The 20,000-nt window shown below is 44.9% G+C and overlaps 1 protein-coding gene across 3 annotated transcripts in view; it reads left to right on the top strand.

The window, feature by feature from the left end:
• The window catches only part of LOC310790414 (NACHT, LRR and PYD domains-containing protein 12-like), a 75,159-nt gene that overhangs the window by 52,221 nt on the left and 2,938 nt on the right, over nucleotides 1-20,000 (top strand). For all 3 annotated transcript variants that reach the window (XM_083652101.1, XM_083652100.1, XM_083652099.1), the window contains 3 exons: nucleotides 2,676-2,852; nucleotides 7,060-7,236; nucleotides 9,743-9,922. In XM_083652101.1, the coding sequence (XP_083508227.1) occupies nucleotides 2,676-2,852; nucleotides 7,060-7,236; nucleotides 9,743-9,922 (534 nt within the window). The remainder of the gene's footprint in view (nucleotides 1-2,675; nucleotides 2,853-7,059; nucleotides 7,237-9,742; nucleotides 9,923-20,000) is intronic.

Raw genomic sequence — 20,000 nt, 5'->3', positions numbered from 1 at the left:
TTTCGGCGTTTTTGTGCGCCCGGCTCCCAGCGCTCCCAGCGCTTCCAGCTGAAAATATTTTAACTTTTCAGAAAGACGCTGGTGTCGGCTGCTCCTTTTCTGGTAACTAATCATATGTAAAAACTATCGCAACAGAGACAGAACGGCTCAATTGTGGGAGCAGATCGGCTAGACACTTAATATTTCTGGTGAGTGTTGTGCTTACTGCTTTTAATAGCGTAGCCTACCTGTGTTATTAGCTTGCTAGCTGTCAGCTATCAAGCTGAACTAACCTTACTTGCAGACTGCTTCCTTGTATATTGTGCGCTGGGATCAGCGTTCCCCAGCGCACTCCCAGCGTTTAATGTCGGAAAAAGACGCTAGGTGGACACAGGCCCTTACTTAAGAGATAAAGAAGGTTCAGCTGGTGCAACAGTTACCCTGGTCTCAATGAGGACTTGGAGCTCTCATCATACTTATAGCCATGGCCTTAGTCCTAACATGTAGCCATTGGTTCTCTCTCCTTTGATTCCCAATGCTCTTTCCTCAAAAACACTGTATTGCTCATGTGGTTTCCTCATTGGTTCTACTGTCTTTTTATTGTTTTATTGCATCTGTAGTGATGCTGTCATTTGGTTGACTTGCTACATTTTAATGTTTGTTTTCTGGATTTCTGTGTGTCATCACACCCTGAAGAAGGTGCAAGCCGACACGCGTTGGTGTATTTTAATGATTCAAGCCCATTAAATTTAAGCCCTTTTACATTTTCAAACCTCCTTGAGTGACTGGATCTGCATCTTTAGGCCCTTTTGGTTATGACTCTTCCTCTCCATTTGATTACTTTTCCTTTCCAAGAGCACCGGCGGTTTGAGGGACTCATAACGATATTTTCTCCTCCCAGGATGGTGAAAGCGGCAGGTCATGCCTTCGCCATCCTGGGAAAAAAGATATCGCCTACAGTTTTCGAGGCTAGCAAGCTAGGTACCATTTGTTTTGTAAGAGGCGGAGTGTTTCGGGGATGCTGCTCTAGCTGTGGTATACGCTAAATACCACAGCTGTGAACCAATCAGATTGCTTGATTTGAGAGAGCCATTTTAGAATTACTCATAGACCCCAAAGCGTGGGACAAGCTGGATGCAGAGCTGGTGAAAAAAATGCTTCAAGGTGTGTGTGTGTGTGTGTGTGTGTGTGTGTGTGTGTGTGTGTGTGTGTGTGTGTGTGTGTGTGTGTGTGTGTGTGTGTGTGTGTGTGTGTGTGTGTGTGTGTGTGTGTCTGTGTGTGTGTGTGTGTGTGTGTGTGTGTGTGTGTGTGTGTGTGTGTGTGTGTGTGTGTGTGTGTGTGTGTGTGTGTGTGTGTGTGGCAGTGAGGACTGCCTTGTTGTTGTGGGTACTAGGGATGGGCATTTCTAGCAAAAACACTATTCGAAATTCGCTGGCCAAATTCGAATTTAATTCGAAATTCGAAAATAAATAAAAAAATGTAAAAAAAAAAAAAATGTTTTTTTTTTTTTTTTTTTTTGTGAGTGAAATGTTGCATTGTCTCCCCTGATTCTAAGTCTATGGCTTTATTAATTAATATAAAAAGCTTCTGCTGTGGATTTTTAGCTCAAACAAGCATTGCACCACTGAAGTAAAGAACATGTTACATGACATTGACATTTTCGAAAATAAAAAACAGTTTTGACAATCATGAGTGGTTCATTAAATATTTAGTAGGCTCAGGTCTGAGTGCCAAAGGGGTGCCAAAGTCACCCCCTCTCCCTCTTCATGGGATTTCATCCGCCATTCATTTTTCCATAAACCTTGCTTAAAATGCTTATAAAAATTGTTTTACTTGCTCAAACCAAGCGATTTGACTATACTTAGAATCAGGGGAGACAATGCAACATTTCACTCACAAAAAAAAAAAAAAAAAAAAACTTTTTTTTTCTTTTCTTCGAATTTCGAATTTCAATAATAAAAGTCGACCTTGATAATAACAACGATTATTCGAAAATTCGAAATTCGATGCCCATCCCTAGTGGGTACATGCTTTAATCCTTTCCAGGCTCTCCCTCTCTCTCTCTCTCTCTCTCTCTCTCTCTCTCTCTCTCTCTCTCTCTCTCTCTCTCTCTCTCTCTCTCTCCTGCCCTCTGCTGGTGAGTAATTACACAGAGGAAAGACAGAGATCTGGGTCGTGCCCTTTGGTTAAAAATAAAACAAAATAAAACTGGTAAATAGAAATGTGTTTGGCACGGGGAATTGACGGGCCTGAAACTCTGATTATAGGGACACAAACATATTTTTGCAAGTAGGCTACAATGTTCAAGTTTAGCTCTGTGTGTTGAGCTGAGTGATGCCACTCTTTCAAGTGGAAGTTTGTTCCACCAGCCACACATTTACATTCTCATCTTTTTTTATTTGTTTCTGCTGATTTATTTGATAGTGAAGAAAAGCCTCCACTCACTAACTCACTCTTCAGTCTCTGCTTGTTTATTGAAGCAGCAGCATGTTGTCATTCATATTAATGAGTGCTGCTTTGTCCTTGTTATGTCTTTTTGAACCTGGCTTCAGCTGCTTTCAGTTGACTTCACCATTTTAGAAACATGTATATTTAAAACCTCCACAGCTCTGAGTGGATTATGAAACATGGTTTCAATCAGGTTTTCTATACAGGAATGTTTTATTTTATATCTACATGTTTTATTCTTTATTCAGATTGAGGGCCTGCAGCTTGTCAGAGAGCAGCTGTGCTTCTCTGGCCTCAGCTCTAAAGTCCAACCCCTCCTCCCATCTGAGAGAGCTGAACCTGAGTGAAAACAAGCTGGAGGATTCAGCAGTGAAGCACCTGTGTGATCTTCTGGAGAGTCCACACTGCAGCCTGGAGACTCTGAGGTCAGACAGCATGTTTTAATGATGTGCTGACATGAATATTATATGGATATTGTGGTGAAACTTAATTTGAGGACGTCTATATAGAGTCACTTCATCTGAAATCAGGCTTAGGACTCACATTGTCTTCCTATTGTTTTCACACATTCCTGGTCTCTTCAAATGAATGAAGATGAACTTTGGTGATGATATTTATTCTCCATCGTTTTAAAGACACAGGGCTCCAAATGGCTCCAAAATGGCCTCCATCATCTATGGAGGACAAACTTTGATGTGAGAGTGTTGGAGGCAATGAAGGAATTTAAATTATGATAATTAATGTGGTAATTACACCGAACGTTCAGAGCACATAATATTAAACATAATATGTTGCAGTGGAACAAGCTATTAGCCTTTGGTTCTTCTCAATGTCAGTTCTTTGGTCAAATCAGATGAGGTGTGACTATACAAGATAGATATTAGAAGGTTTTCATAGAACATCAACGCTTCTACAGGCAGGAAAACTGACTGGAGGAGCCTTTAATCCTCAACCACATCAATGGCTGCTTTTCTCACTGATGGCGGTGGAGGGCAGCAAGGTGGCGCTGTTGCTTCACAGCAAGAAGAACCTGGGCTCATTTCACCAACCACTGTGTGTGTGTGTGTGTGTGTGTGTGTGTGTGTGTGTGTGTGTGTGTGTGTGTGTGTGTGTGCGTGTGCGAGCATGTGTGTGCGCGTGTGTGTGTGCGCCCGCGTGCGTGTGTGTGCGCCCGCGTGCGTGTGTGTGTGTGTGTGTTGTGGTGGACTTAGTGTTTTGGGGATCTAAGGTGAACACAGGCATGATGGGGTCCTGCACATCCGTTGTTCTCCTGGTACCTGAAGCTTCATCCATGCTTTTATTAGTTTGAACATAATTAGATGTTATGGGCCTGTTCCAAACTGCCTGTCTCTATCACTTTCTTTTTTCTATGGTGAATTTGAAAAGTATATCGTACCAACAAATACATGCAAATGCAAATATAGGTTGAAATTGCTGCATAAATGTTTTTCAACTTTCATGCTGTTGTGGGTACTGTGCTTTAATCCTTTCCAGGCTCTCTCTCTCTCTCTATCTCTCTCTCTCTCTCTCTCTCTCTGTCTCTCTCTCTCTCTCCTGCTCGCTCTCTCTCTCTCTCCCTCTCTCTCTCTCTCTCTCTCCCTCTGTCTCTGTCTCTGTCTCTGTCTCTCTCTCTCTCTCTCCTGCTCTCTCTCTCTCTCTCTCTCTCTCCTGCTCTCTCTCTCTCTCTCTCTCCTGCTCTCTCTCTCTCTCTCTCCTGCTCTCTCTCTCTCTCTCTCTCTCTCCTGCTCTCTCTCTCTCTCTCTCTCTCTCCTGCTCTCTCTCTCTCTCTCTCTCTCTCTCCTGCTCTCCTGCTTGATTTCTTCTGGGGAGGTTCTCACTGGATCCCACAAAGTCTTCTGTATTTACCAAGGGAGGAGGTTGTCCAACAGCTAATACACCTGCCCAGTAGAACAACAGCTTTTAGACTCCATGTGGATCCAGAAATGACTTTATGTGAAAGGCTGGGCGGTGTGGAGGCATGTTGCAGAGACACTCTTAAAACAGGTGGAGGTCTGGACTGAACACCAACGTTTCTACAGGCAGGAAAACTGACTGGAGGAGCCTTTCATCCTCAACCACATCAATGACTACTTTTCTCACTGATGGTGGTGGAGGGCAGCAAGGTGGCGCAGTCGCAAGATCCTGGGTTCATCTCACCACCTTGTGTGTGTGTGTGTGTGTGTGTGTGTGTGTGTGTGTGTGTGTGTGTTCGTGTGTGTGTGTGTGTGTGTGTGTGTGTGTGTGTGTGTGTGTGTGTGTGTGTGTGTGTGTGTGTGCGCAGTGGCAGAGTGTTTTGGGGCCTTGTGTTTTGGGAACACAGGCATGATGGGTCCCTGCACAGTCGTTGTTCTCGTCCTTTTCAAATCCTTATTTATAAGGAAGACCCAGGCTGCCAACTTTAGGTACCTGAAGCCTCCTCCATGTTTTTTATTTGTTTTATTTAGATGTGTTTCAGCAACAAGTTCTAATCCAGACTATCACTGCAGAGTCATGTCCAACTGTTTAAAAAAGAGCCTTCATCCATGTTTTTATTTGTTTAGCATATCATCTCTGTCAGGTGGGGACCTTGAATTAAGCAATATTACATGAGAGGGTGTACTTTACCGTGGTTATTGGCACGACGGTGATGCAGCAGGACACGTCACTGAAGTACCAATAACCACGGTAAGTACACCCTCAAGTGTAATATTGTGATTATACAACAGTTACCAACAAAATACAAGCTATAAACAAAAGGTGGTCATATTTTGGGGCTATTTGCTCTCAAAATAACAAAGTTTTACTGAGTGTGTTAGTCCGAGACAAGAAATAGTCCCCGTTGACTCTGCCAGGCTGAGCCAGCTGACTAAATAGGCTACAACACATGTAAACACAAAACTGACCCATTAACTCAATATATGTTGTGACTCTGGAGAAAATAAAATAATTAATAGATTAGCAACTGCGTCGTTGAACTTCACATGTAGGCTATTTTCTTTTCTTTTACTTTTTGCTTTTATTTTTTACAATGACACCAGGTAGGCTATTCCGGGGTTTCAGTTGCTATTTCTTGTAGAAATTGAATTGCATACTCCCGTTAAAAGAACAAGTGGTGAAACAGCTGTCCATAAAGTCCATGCTGTCATGGATGCTGCCGTTTGTCACTTTTTTTACTTAACTTTTTCTCCTCACAACTATTGGTTTGTTGCTTGTCATGATTAACGGCCCGCTCAACAGGGCTGAATCGTTGACAAGTAGGACTGCTGGTTTAGTTAAGAATGTCATACGGAACTGACCTGGATAACAAGGCTAAGACCATCTTGTCCTGTGAAAATAAATTACCCACATGTTTGCTGAGGAATACTCTCAAGGACCCCTGGGGTGTCCCTGACCCCCACTTTGAGAACCCCTAACTTAAGAGAAGTGGGGGGGTTTGTCACTGGGTTGTGTGCACTCTCCCATCTGTCATTCTCACTGGACTGACAGAGACTGATAGCTTAATGGTTTGGGAGTGGTTAATGTAAATGAGCAGCTATATTGTTCACTCCCCCCTTACCTGGCTGCCTCAGGTGTGAAAAACTTCTCCAACTTTGAGGGCCGATTTCTCATCTTCTTGCTTTCCAGAGTGTGAACAATCAAATAAGCATATCTCCTTCAATCTTTTCCAGATTACAATGTGTGACACATCATTTGAAAGCTTACAGTCTGCAGTTTCAGAATCTGTAAAAAACTGAAAAATGACCGTGGCCTACTTGTGGGCCAAATGCCAGGAGCTGTCACATATTTAGATCTTTCAATCCAGACTATCAGCCTGTTGAAAACCATCTGTCTCTATAGCTTTCTTTTTTCTATGGTGAATTGAAAAGTATAACATACCAACAAATACATTACATGCAAATGCAAATAAAGGTTGAAACTGCTGCCATAAATGTTTTTCAGCTTTCATGCCATGTTGTTATGGTACATGCTTTAATCATTTCTGGGCTCTCTCTCTCTCTCTCTCTCTCTCTCTCTCTCTCTCTACCTCTCTCTCCCTCTCTCTCTCTCTCCCCCTCTCCCTCTCTCTCTCCTGCCCTCTGCTGGTGAGTAATCACACAGAGGAAAGACAGAGATCTGGGTCGTGCCATTTGGTTAAAAAATAAATATAAATAAAACTGGTATAATAGAAACGTGTTTGGCACGGGGAATTGGCAGGCTTGAAACTCTAATTACAGGGACACAAACATATTTTTGCAAGTAGGCTACAATGTCCAAGTTTAGCTCTGTGTGTTGAGCTGAGTGATGCCACTCTTTCAAGTGGAAGTTTGTTCCACCAGCCACACATTTACATTCTCATCTTTTTTATTTGTTTCTGCTGATTTATTTGATAGTGAAGAAAAGCCTCCACTCACTAACTCACTCTTCAGTCTCTGCTTGTTTATTGAAGCAGCAACATGTTGTCATTCATATGAATGAGTGCTGCTTTGTCCTTGTTATGTATTTTTGAACCTGGCAGCCTGTTGGCTTCAGCTGCTTTCAGTTGACTTCACCATTTTAGAAACATGTATATTTAAAACCTCCACAGCTCTGAGTGGATTATGAAACATGGTTTCAATCAGGTTTTCTATACAGGAATGTTTTATTTTATATCTACATGTTTTATTCTTTATTCAGCTTGAGGAGCTGCAGCTTGTCAAACAGCAGCTGTGCTTCTCTGGCCTCAGCTCTGAAGTCCAACCCCTCCTCCCATCTGACAGAACTGGACCTGAGTGAAAACAAGCTGGAGGATTCAGCAGTGAAGCACCTGTCTGATCTTCTGGAGAGTCCACACTGCAGCCTGGAGACTCTGAGGTCAGACAGCATTTTTTAATGATGTGCAGACATGAATATTATATGAATATTGTGATTAATCTTAATTTGAGGACGTCTATATAGAGTCATTTCATCTGAAATCAGGCTTAGGACTCACATTGTCTTCCTATTGTTTTCACACATTCCTGGTCTCTTCAAATGAAGGAAGATGAACTTTGGTGATGATATTTATTCTCCATTGTTTTAAAGACACAGGGCTCCAAAATGGCTCCAAAATGGCCTCCATCATCTATGGAGGACAAACTTTGATGTGAGAGTGTTGGAGGCAATGAAGGAATTTAAAATATGATAATTAATGTGGTAATTACACAAAACGTTCAGAGCACATAATATTACACATAATATGTTGCAGTGGAACATCTCACCTGTGTGTGTGTGTGTGTGTGTGTGTGTGTGTGTGTGTGTGTGTGTGTGTGTGTGTGTGTGTGTGTGTGTGTGTGTGTGTGTGTGTGTGTGTGTGTGTGTGTGTGTGTGTGCAGTGGCAAAGTGTTTTGGGGGCTCATGTTTTGGGAACACAGGCATGATGGGTCCCTGCATAGTTGTTGTTCTCCTCCTTTTCAAATCCTTATTTATAAGGAAGACCCAGGCTGCCAACTTTAGGTACCTGAAGCCTCCTCCATGTTTTTTATTTGTTTTATTTAGATGTGTTTCAGCAACAAGTTCTAATCCAGACTATCACTGTAGAGTCATGTCCAACTGTTTTAAAAAAGAGCATTCGTCCATGTTTATATTTGTTTAGCATATCATCGCTGCCAGACGGGGACCTCGTATATCCATTTTTTTCCACATTTTTATTTTTTGTCATAAATCAATGCCATTGGTCAGCCTTCACGTCTGTCTGTGGGTTTTACTAAACTTAACCAGTGGAAAAGCATTCAAACCATCTTGTGAGTAAGTCTCCTAACTCCATTCACCCTCAAACTGTCATTCAAACCTCGAAGCTCCTCCCCTACAAGCCCCAGCAGGAGTATTATACCTGGAAAACAGACACGCTGACCAAAACCACACAGCGCCGTTCATTTTGTTTATTTCTGGCTTCATCTGACGTAAATCGATCAATAAAATGTTTTCAAATTATCTCCAGGCTGCAAACTCATTTAAACTATGCAGATCAAAGTGGTTTCTGATGAGAGTAATGTTAGAGTTAGTGAGAGTCTGTGTTCCCCCGAGACGGAGCCTCTAACTCAGCCTGTGAGCCGGCTCCAGGTCGCTGCTGGAGGAGCTGTTGCGTGCGCCCGTGTGCTCCTGAAGGGTTGCAGCTATGCGAGGCTGCTCGCCCCGGAGAAAGTGCCTCAAAGACGGACTGATAATCCTGTAACATCATTTGAGCTTATTCAGCTAAGATATTAATAATGTAATGACACATCCAGCAAGGCACTGACTATAATGAAGACCTGCCAACTTTGACGATGTGGTGTTCAGTATTTTAAGAGCACAGTTTTGTTTTGTTTGTTTTTCCTGAAAAGTTGCCGTTTTGGAGATATGAGGTTTCTGCCTGACAGTGACGATGACGATAACCATATTTAGATGTTCCAATCCAGACTATCAGCCTGTTGAAAAGCAGCTGTCTCTATAGCTTTCTTTTTTGTATGGTGAATTTGAAAAGTACCAACAAATACATGCAAATGCAAATAAAGGTTAATGTCTTTCAGCTTTCAGGGTATGTTGTGAGGGTACATGCTTTAATCCTATCTCTCTCTCTCTCTCTCCCTCTCTCTCCCTCTCTCTCTCTCCCTCTCTCTCTCTCTCTCTCTCCCTCTCTCCCTCTCTCTCTCTCTCTCCCTCTCTCTCTCTCCCTCTCTCTCTCTACCTCTCTCTCTACCTCTCTCTCTCTCTCTCTCTCTCTATCCCTCTCTCTCTCTCCCTCTCTCTCTCTCTCTCTCTCTCTCTCTCTCTCTCTCCTGCCCTCTGCTGGTGAGTAATTACACAGAGGAAAGACAGAGATCTGGGTCGTGCCCTTTGGTTAAAAAATAAATATAAATAAAACTGGTAAATAGAAACGTGTTTGGCACGGGGAATTGACGGGCCTGAAACTCTGATTACAGAGACACAAACATCTTTTTGCAAGTAGGCTACAATGTCCAAGTTTAGGTCTGTGTGTTGAGCTGAGTGATGCCACTCTTTCAAGTGGAAGTTTGTTCCACCAGCCACAAATTTACATTCTCATCTTTTTTTATTTGTTTCTGCTGATTTATTTGATAGTGAAGAAAAGCCTCCACTCACTAACTCACTCTTCAGTCTCTGCTTGTTTATTGAAGCAGCAGCATGTTGTCATTCATATTAATGAGTGCTGCTTTGTCCTTGTTATGTCTTTTTGAACCTGGCAGCCTGTTGGCTTCAGCTGCTTTCAGTTGACTTCACCATTTTAGAAACATGTATATTTAAAACCTCCACAGCTCTGAGTGAATTATGAAACATGGTTTCAATCAGCTTTTCTATACAGGAATGTTTTATTTTATATCTACATGTTTTATTCTTTATTCAGCTTGAGGAGCTGCAGCTTGTCAAACAGCAGCTGTGCTTCTCTGGCCTCAGCTCTGAAGTCCAACCCCTCCTCCCATCCGACAGAACTGGACCTGAGTCATAACTACAAGCTGAAGGATTCAGCAGTGAAGCACCTGTCTGATCTTCTGGAGAGTCCACACTGCAGACTGGAGACTCTGAGGTCAGACAGCATTTCTTAATGATGTGCTGACATGAATATTATATGAATATTGTGGTGAAACTTAATTTGAGGACGTCTATATAGAGTCACTTCATCTGAAATCAGGCTTAGGACTCACATTGTCTTCCTATTGTTTTCACACATTCCTGGTCTCTTCAAATGAATGAAGATGAACTTTGGTGATGATATTTATTCTCCATTGTTTTAAACACACAGGGCTCCAAATGGCTCCAAAATGGCCTCCATCATCTATGGAGGACAAACTTTGATTTGAGAGTGTTGGAGACAATGAAGGAATTTAAAATATGATTGTTAATGTGGTAATTACACAGAACGTTCAGAGCACACAATATTACACATAATATTGTAGCGATCCAGGTAATCCAGGTATTACCTGTAATGTGATGTGCAATGGAAGTGTCTCAACTGCAGCTAGGAACTAATGTGTGTGGGTGTGTTCCTAGGGGAAAGGGGGTATATATGACCAGCGGCCGCAGGCCGGAAGTCAGTCAAGCTATGGAGCGAGCGAGACCGGTTGTTGTGTGTAGAGCTAGCGGTGTGAAGCTAGCTGCTAGGAGCTAAAGGAGCCTGTGAATAAAGAACCTGTACCAACTACAACTCTCCGTTCCTTGGCGTATCACCGATACGTTACATTGGTGTCAGACAGTAAAGCGGTAGCGCCTCTGATTCGGTCGAGAGGGGAGAGAGTGAGGAGGAACGACGGGGAAAAGTTGGAGATCAAAGGCTCGAGCGACCTGGCGGTAGCAAGCTAGCTGTGTGAGCTAGCTGCTACGAGGGCCACGTGTGATGGTGCGCTTAGAAGAATGCCTGTCGGCGAACGGGAGAAAAGAAGAGCTGACGACGGGGATCAGCTCGGTGCTGGCGGGCATGGAAGCCCGCTTGATGCAGGAGATCAGACGGCTGTTGGAGGCGACACCAGCCTGGGCAGAGGGGCTTATGGAGCTGCTACGAGAGGTCGCGCAGCACGGAGAGAAGCGGACGGAGGAGCCGCAAAGACTGTGTTGGAGCTGTGGAGAACCGGGCCACGAGGCGAGGTGGTGCCGAGACGGTTCCGGGAGACGGACCGGGCATGCGGAGCAAAGGTACTGGGGACAGCAGGGAGCCTGCTGGGCATGCGGTGGATCGGGACACATAGCTAGAGAGTGTCGAGAAGCTGTCGGGGACTGGAAGACAGCGAGAGAGGAGAGACGGGCAGGCGGCGGACAGGTGAGGCTTTGTTGGACTTGCCAGTCGCCTGAACATTTAGCTAGAGACTGCACTAAGAGTGCGAACGCTGGAAGAGACACACAGCCGGGGGAGCAGCCGGAGCAACAGCCAGAGGAGCAGCGGAGTAGCGGAGCAGGGGAGCAGCCTGAGCTACAAGCAGCGGAGCAACGGGGCAGTACAGAGCCGATTGTTCTGGGCAGGAGAGTGACTGTTGAGCCGGCCCAGGCTAGCTGCTCTGCATACCAGCCGGTAGAGGGGGACATCATCATCAGCGACGAGACCATCAGGAGAGCGGGGATCGTTTTGAACAGCCAGAGGGAAGTGAGCGACATCACCTGCAATGCTGTTACAGTCGGGGGAGCGGCGCTCGTGTCCCCGGGGGAGCGAGAGGGGTCAACGCTGGAGGAGCCGGCCCAACCAAGCCGCTACACAACCCCCACGGCTGCACTGCAGAAAGTCGAGGTGGAGATCGACGCCGATGGTGTCCGCCCTGCTGTCCTCAACACGCCGCCCCCTGGGGGAGCGGGACGGGAGGACGAGCGAGTGCAAGACCGGGAGGATGAGAATGTGACTATGGAGGATGTCGATCTGGAGGAGTGGATACGCAGACAGGCGGAGGACGCTAGCGTTGGACCGGTGCGCAGGTGGGTGGCGGCCGGATGCCGGCCTCGCCTGGAGGAGATGTGCATGTGTTCAAGTACCACGAAGGAACTGTGGGAGTTGTTTCCGGACCTGAGGGTGAGAGAGTCGGGGATTCTGGGGTTGGATGGGCGCGGGAAGAGTGGCAGCGTCGTGGTGGTGCCCAGCTGCCTGCGGGGACTGGCGCTACGGGGGGCGCACAAGGGCCGCAGGGGTCAGGGGCATCGAGGGCCTGAAGAAACACTCAGCCGCCTTTGTCGAGTTTTCTACTGGGTACAGATGAAGGGAGACGTAGAGGACTACTGCCTTAGCTGTGTTGACTGTAATGTGCTTCCGGTGGGACAGAAGCTGTAAAAGGGGGGATGGAAATAGTGGTTGAAGTGAAGTGGGATAATGTGAGTAAGAAAAAAGGTTTAAATGAAGGTAATGAAAAAAAAGAATGATGTAAATGTTGGGGTTATTGTCGAACTGAAATGATATGTGGGTTGAATTTATATGAATGGGGAAAGAGGGAAGAAATGATGTCAATGTGATGGGTTTGAGTTAAATTGAAAATGAGTGTAAAGGAAAGAGGGAAAACGTAAATGGGTTATTGAGTTGAATGTAAATGTGTGTAAAAAAAGAAAAGGGCTATTGGAATGGGAAAAGAGGAAGGAATGAAAGGAAATGCAAATGGTGGTGGTGGAATGAAAATTAAGAAGTAGTGAAATAATAAGAGACAAATTGGGGGAATACAAAATGTTGTGGGGTGGTGTGTTTTGGTACAGGGGGATATGTGTGGGTTGTGGGTGTCAATGTGGGCATCGACTAATGTTGGGTGAGGAGTATGTAGCGATCCAGGTAATCCAGGTATTACCTGTAATGTGATGTGCAATGGAAGTGTCTCAACTGCAGCTAGGAACTAATGTGTGTGGGTGTGTTCCTAGGGGAAAGGGGGTACATATGACCAGCGGCCGCAGGCCGGAAGTCAGTCAAGCTATGGAGCGAGCGAGACCGGTTGTTGTGTGTAGAGCTAGCGGTGTGAAGCTAGCTGCTAGGAGCTAAAGGAGCCTGTGAATAAAGAACCTGTACCAACTACAACTCTCCGTTCCTTGGCGTATCACCGATACGTTACAATATGTAGCAGTGGAACAAGCTATTAGCCTTAGGTTCTTCTCAATGTCAGTTCTTTGGTCAAATCAGATGAGGTGTGACTATACGAGATAGATATTAGAAGGTTTTCATAGAACACCAACGCTTCTACAGGCAGGAAAACTGACTGGAGGAGCCTTTAATCCTCAACCACATCAATGACTACTTATCTCACTGATGGTGGTGGAGGGCAGCAGGGTGGCGCTGTTGCCTCACAGCATGAAGATCCTGGGTTCATCTCACCAGCTACCGGCCCCTATCGTTGCATCGGCCTAGTTTCTACGCCGAGCGCCTGGCGCAGTGGGCGTGGACCAGCGCACTTGATATCGTCGTGCTGGCGCTAAACGCAGCCTAAAGCATTACAACCACGCCTTTTAAGCGTAAAATTATGCACCGTCATTCTCATTGGATAAGTGCAATAAACGAATCGCACGCTTGCCTTTTTAGCTCCAATTCCACTGGTCCCGCAAAACCTGATGAAAGCCAAGCGCTCTGCCCCCCCCCCCCTCCCTTCATCCAGTCTGTCTGTCTCCATTATAGGCTATTATTCCATATTATTATGCTTCTCAAACCAATCTAACTGCAGTTTAAATACTGCAAGCATGTAAATACGCTACACTATAGCAAGATCAAAGTGAAAAGAATGTTCTAAAGGCATCCCTATATGATGAGATTAATTTTATATTGGTGAAAGTTTGTCCAGAACGATATCGTTTTCTCTCCCCTGCTGCAGGTAGAATGATGCACATAAATATACCCTACATTATGTAAAGTCATTGCATAAATGTGTTTTTATTGTAAAACTAAATGTGAAGTAGGGCCAAGTTATTGGAGCGGACATCACAGTATAGCACATGACAGTAGAAAGCGTTCCGCAGCGCGTTCCGCTGTCACTTATCTAAATTACGTTAAATCGACAAGAGATATATATAGGCCCAGGAGGACATATATGTTTCACATAGGGTGGTGTATTCATTTCGATGTTTCATTTGGTCCAATATTGAAATGTGTACAATTGCAGGTTGTGTTACCATTACACATTAATTTAGATCGACCTTTTATATCTATTTCGCCTCATTTGGTTGCTATTTAGTAGCGAAATGGAGAAGCACAATGCATGCTGGGACAGGCCAGACAACTTACAACTTATTTTTCCTATATGGGAAGTGTGTTGTGCCTGTCTAAGCGAGGGAGTCAGAGAGAGAGAGAGAAGGGTGACAGAGAAGAGGCAGAAGAGCACTGGCACACTGAATAGGCCTGGTTTCAGAGAGAGACAGAGAAGGGTGACAGGGGAGAGGCAGAAGAGCACTGGCGCACTGAATAGGCCTGCTTTTCAAAAGCGCAAAGCGCTAAATGTACGCCAGGTCGGAAGATATCAGTAGGCCGGTATTTAGCGCCGACACGCCTAGTCTCGGCCATTCTGGGACTGCGCCACGCCCATTCGGCCTAAAGCGCATTTGGCAGCGTAAAGCCATATTGATATCGTCCCAAAACAGGCGCAAGGCCCGTTTTAGCGCCGAAGGCCTGTGGGAGAATAGGGCCCACCGTGTGTGTGTGTGTGTGTGTGTGTGTGTGTGTGTGTGTGCATGTGTGTGTGTGTGTGTGTGTGTGTGTGTGTGTGTGTGTGCAGTGGCAGAGTGTTTTGGGAACACAGGCATGATGGGTCCCTGCACAGTCGTTGTTCTCCTCCTTTTCAAATCCTTATTTATAAGGAAGACCCAGGCTGCCAACTTTAGGTACCTGAAGCCTCCTCCATGTTTTTTATTTGTTTTATTTAGATGTGTTTCAGCAACAAGTTATAATCCAGACTATCACTGCAGAGTCATGTCCAACTGTTTAAAAAAGAGCCCTCATCCATGTTTTTATTTGTTTATCATATCATCTCTGTCAGGTGGGGACCTTGAATTAAGCAATATTACACTCGAGGGTGTACTTTACCGTGGTTATTGGCACGACGGTGATGCAGCAGGACGCGTCACTGAAGTACCAATAACCACGGTAAAGTACACCCTCAAGTGTAATATTGTGATTATACAACAGTTACCAACAGAATACAAGCTATAAACAAAAGGTGGTCATATTTTGGGGCTATTTGCTCTCAAAATAACAAAGTTTTGCCGAGTGTGTAAGTCCGAGACAAGAAATAGTCCCCGTTGACTCTACCAGGCTGAGCCAGCTGACTAAATAGGCTACAACACATGTAAACACAAAACTGACCCATTAACTCAATATATGTTGTGACTCTGGAGAAAATAAAATAATTAACAGATTAGCAACTACATCATTGAACTTCACATGTAGGCTATTTTCTTTTCTTTTACGTTTTTCTTTTATTTTTTACAATGGCACCAGGTAGGCTATTCCAGGGTTTCAGTTGCTATTTCTTGTAGAAATTGAATTGCATCCTCCCGTTAAAAGAACAAGTGGTGAAACAGCTGTCCATAAAGTCCATGCTGGACCTCTGCCGTTTAGCAGGTGAGGCTGTAGAGCGGTTTGAGGGGCTGGGCTGCAAAGGCATGACGTTTCCACGGCTCTCGCACAATATATTGCTCCACCTTGTGCGATTATCAAGACAATGTGCCCAATAGCTCTGTAAAGAAGTCTTGGATTTATGTCCGCTAACGGACATGATTTCTCTGGCTTCCAGTCCGCCCTCTGCCAGCTTCTGGATGGTAGTGCTCCTGATGCTGTGATTCATGTAAATCACTGATGTGCCTGCTTCTTTGGAGATACGTGTTAGCATGGAACCCAGGTCATTTACACCCATTGGCTCCAAAGAGTAGCACACCTCTCCTAACTTGTTTCCTGTCTTTGGATGGAGGTAAAAAGCTTTAGCCTCCTGGGGGATTTTAGATAGATAATTCGTAAGTGCGCGAGCCACTTAACGTTAACTTAGGAGCAGTGCGGTAAATACAATATTCCTGGAATGTGAGTTTAATGAACCAGTTACATGTCCTATGCATTCTACATCAAATGAAGACATTACGGTTTGTTGTATTTTGTGTGTTATATACGTATTGGCCAAGTTATTAGTTTTAGAAGTTCTGTTGGGTTACAGGCAATATAGTTAGCCATGTTGCTTGCAGAATTTTGGCTGCTGCTGTTCTCTGCTGAACAGACCGGCTGGTGGAGTGATATGTTAGTGATGAGGCTGCTGTTCTCTGCTGAACAGAGCGGCCGGTGGAGTGATATTTTAGTGATGAGGCTGCTGTTCTCTGCTGAACAGAGCGGCCGGTGGAGTGATATTTTAGTGATGAGGCTGCTGTTCTCTGCTGAACAGAGCGGCCGGTGGAGTGATATTTTAGTGATGAGGCTGCTGTTCTCTGCTGAACAGAGCGGCCGGTGGAGTGATATTTTAGTGATGAGGCTGCTGTTCTCTGCTGAACAGAGCGGCCGGTGGAGTGATATTTTAGTGATGAGGCTGCTGTTCTCTGCTGAACAGAGCGGCCGGTGGAGTGATATTTTAGTGATGAGGCTGCTCTGAAATGAGAGGGGGGGGGAGATAAAGTCTGCACACTGCACCAATGTTTTTTATTTGCAACGTTTCGATCTTCACAGGATCTTTGTCAAGTTCTGAAATGAACCATTTCAGAACGGCTAGGTGTGCTGTTATGCTAATTTGAGAACATCCTTGACCAATCAGATCGCTTGGTCAGAAGTGAACTACATGTTGTATAATATTCATTTTCTCACTTTTTTATTTTTGGTCATGAATCAATGCCATTGGTCAGCCTTCACGTCTGTCTGTGGGTTTAAAAAAACTTAACCAGTGGAAAAGCATTAAACGATCTTGTGAGCCTCCTAACTCCATTCACCCTCAAACTGTTGTTCAAACCTCGAAGCTCCTCCCCTACAAGCCCCAGCAGGCATATTATACCTGGAAAACAGACACGCTGACCAAAACCGAACAGCGCCGTTCATTTTGTTTATTTCTGGCTTCATCTGACGTAAATCGATCAATAAAATGTTTTCAAATTATCCCCAGGCTGCAAACTAATTTAAACTATGCAGATCAAAGTGGTTTCTGATGAGAGTCATGTTAGAGTTAGTGAGAGTCTGTGTTCCCCCGAGACGGAGCCTCTAACTCAGCCTGTGAGCCGGCTCCAGGTCGCTGCTGGAGGAGCTGTTGCGTGCGCCCGTGTGCTCCTGAAGGGTTGCAGCTATGCGAGGCTGCTCGCCCCGGAGAAAGTGCCTCAAAGACGGACTGATAATCCTGTAACATCATTTGAGCTTATTCAGCTAAGATATTAATAATGTAATGACACATCCAGCAAGAAACTGACTATAATGAAGACCTGCCAACTTTGACAATGTGGTGTTCAGTATTTTAACACGTTCACTGCCAATGACGAGTTGACTCGTCAAACACAATCCAACCGTTCACTGCCAATGACGAGTTGAGTCGTCAAAAAAAAAAAAAAAATTTTTTGACGGTGCTACGTGGATCAATGCCCCCCGCGTCTCCTATGGAGATATTGGAAGTATTGAATTTGTATAATCTATTTTACCGACCAGCTAGGTGGCGACGGTGCTCTCCCGACAGAGAGAAAGTCAACCAAAAGCAGCCGCGGGAGGAAGCCATTCTCAAGGAAATGGCTTGGCGATTTTACAGTCATCAGTCACCAGACTCGCCCGAGAGCGGCCGCGCCAGCAGCAGCATACCGAGAGCGGAGAGCGGTGCTGGCGTGGGGGATTGCAAATTTGCATAATAGATTATGGGTGAAACACACTTTGAAACGCCCGCAGAAAGGCCAGAATCGCACCCATTCCGAAAACCCAGAAACGAACGAGCCTCATTCTCATACTGTAGGCGGGGACGCTTTCGCGCTGCTGCGCACGGGCGCACGGCGGTGGGGGGTTCCAGAAATGGACTGGGTGGGCAGCATAAAGCCTAGAGTCGCACGGGGCTTCATCGGGGCTCTCAAACCCAAGAGACGAGTGAGCCCTATCCACACTCGCTGCCAGGGAGGGAGGCTGCTCAAACTCGCAGCAGCAGCAGCAGCAGCAGAGCACTCGCTTGTGACAAACGCAGGCTGAAAGCCACCAGACACGCCCACGGGGGGAGGAGTTTGAAGGAGAGGGCGTTCGGAACTATATTGTTTGGATGTCTGATCTCTCACTGATGCCAAAAATAAATGGTTAAAGTGACTGTTCTGCCTGTTTGATTGAATTTCACAAAACTGCGATTATCTCAGCTTTCACTCTCAGACGCTGAAACCATGCTGTACTCAACGGCTAATATCTACATATTTACTAACTCTACAAACTAACTCTTTTAGACAGAGAAAGCAAACATTCTATTAGTACTTTTGTGAACTTTGTGTTCACAAACTCCAAGCAGAAAAGAATCCTCGGCTCTTGTAAAATGAGCCAGAATCCTCAAAAAACGGCTTGGCAGAAGCTACCTACAGCAAAAAAAAAACGGCTGGCAGTCAATGTGTTAAGAGCACAGTTTTGTTTTTTCTGAAAAGTTGCCGTTTTGGAGATATGAGGTTTCCGCCTGACAGCGACGATGACGATAACCATATTTAGATGTTCCAATCCAGACTATCAGCCTGTTGAAAAGCACCTGTCTCTATAGCTTTCTTTTTTGTATGGTGAATTTGAAAAGTACCAACAAATACATTGCAAATACATGTAAAGGTTAATGTTTTTCAGCTTTCATGGTATGTTGTTAGGGTACATGCTTTAATCCTCTCTCTCTCTCCCCCTCTCTCTCTCTCTCTCTCTCTCTCTCTCTCTCTCTCTCTCTCTCTCCCTCTCTCTCTCTCTCTCTCTCTCTCTCCCTCTCTCTCTCCTGCCCTCTGCTGGTGAGTAATCACGCAGAGGAAAGACAGAGATCTGGGTCGTGACCTTTGGTTAAAAAAAATAAAAAATCAAACTGGTAAATAGAAACGTGTTTGGCACGGGGAATTGACAGCCCTGAAATTCTGATTACAGAGACACAAACATATTTTTGCAAGTAGGCTACAATGTCCAAGTTTAGCTCTGTGTGTTGAGCTGAGTGATGCCACTCTTTCAAGTGGAAGTTTGTTCCACCAGCCACAAATTTACATTCTCATCTTTTTTTATTTGGTTCTGCTGATTTATTTGATAGTGAAGAAATGCCTCCACTCACTAACTCAGGGCCTGTGTCCACCTAGCGTCTTTTCATCAGCTCCAGCGTCTATTTTCAATTGTTTCCAATGGGGGGAGAGCGTATGCGAGCGCACACGGACGTCTAGAGAAAGTGCGCTGCGTCCAGCGTATATTTTCGCCGTTTTTGTGCGCCCGGCTCCCAGCGCTCCCAGCGCTTCCAGCTGAAAATATTTTAACTTTTCAGAAAGACGCTGGTGTCGGCTGCTCCTTTTCTGGTAACTAATCATATGAAAAACTATCGCAACAGAGACAGAACGGCTCAATTGTGGGAGCAGATCGGCTAGACACTTAATATTTCTGGTGAGTGTTGTGCTTACTGCTTTTAATAGCGTAGCCTACCTGTGTTGTTAGCTTGCTAGCTGTCAGCTATCAAGCTGAACTAACGTTACTTGCAGACTGCTTCCTTGTATATTGTGCGCTGGGATCAGCGTTCCCCAGCGCACTCCCAGCTTTTAACGTCGGAAAAAGAAGCTAGGTGGACACAGGCCCTCACTCTTCAGTCTCTGCTTGTTTATTGAGGCAGCAGCATGTTGTCATTCATATGAATGAGTGCTGCTTTGTCCTTGTTATGTCTTTTTGAACCTGGCAGCCTGTTGGCTTCAGCTGCTTTCAGTTGACTTCACCATTTTAGAAACATGTATATTTAAAACCTCCACAGCTCTGAGTGGATTATGAAACATGGTTTCAATCAGGTTTTCTATACAGGAATGTTTTATTTTATATCTACATGTTTTATTCTTTATTCAGCTTGAGGAGCTGCAGCTTGTCAAACAGCAGCTGTGCTTCTCTGGCCTCAGCTCTGAAGTCCAACCCCTCCTCCCATCTGACAGAACTGGACCTGAGTGAAAACAAGCTGGATTATTCAGCAGTGAAGCACCTGTCTGATCTTCTGGATCATTAAAAATGATGTGCTGACATGAATATTATATGAATATTGTGATTA

The sequence above is a fragment of the Poromitra crassiceps genome, assembly GCF_964638095.1.
Source record: "Poromitra crassiceps genome assembly, chromosome: 15".
NCBI classification, from domain to species: domain Eukaryota; kingdom Metazoa; phylum Chordata; class Actinopteri; order Beryciformes; family Melamphaidae; genus Poromitra; species Poromitra crassiceps.
The sequence above is the reverse complement of the archived record's forward strand: the minus strand, read 5'-3'. Positions and strand labels throughout refer to the sequence as shown.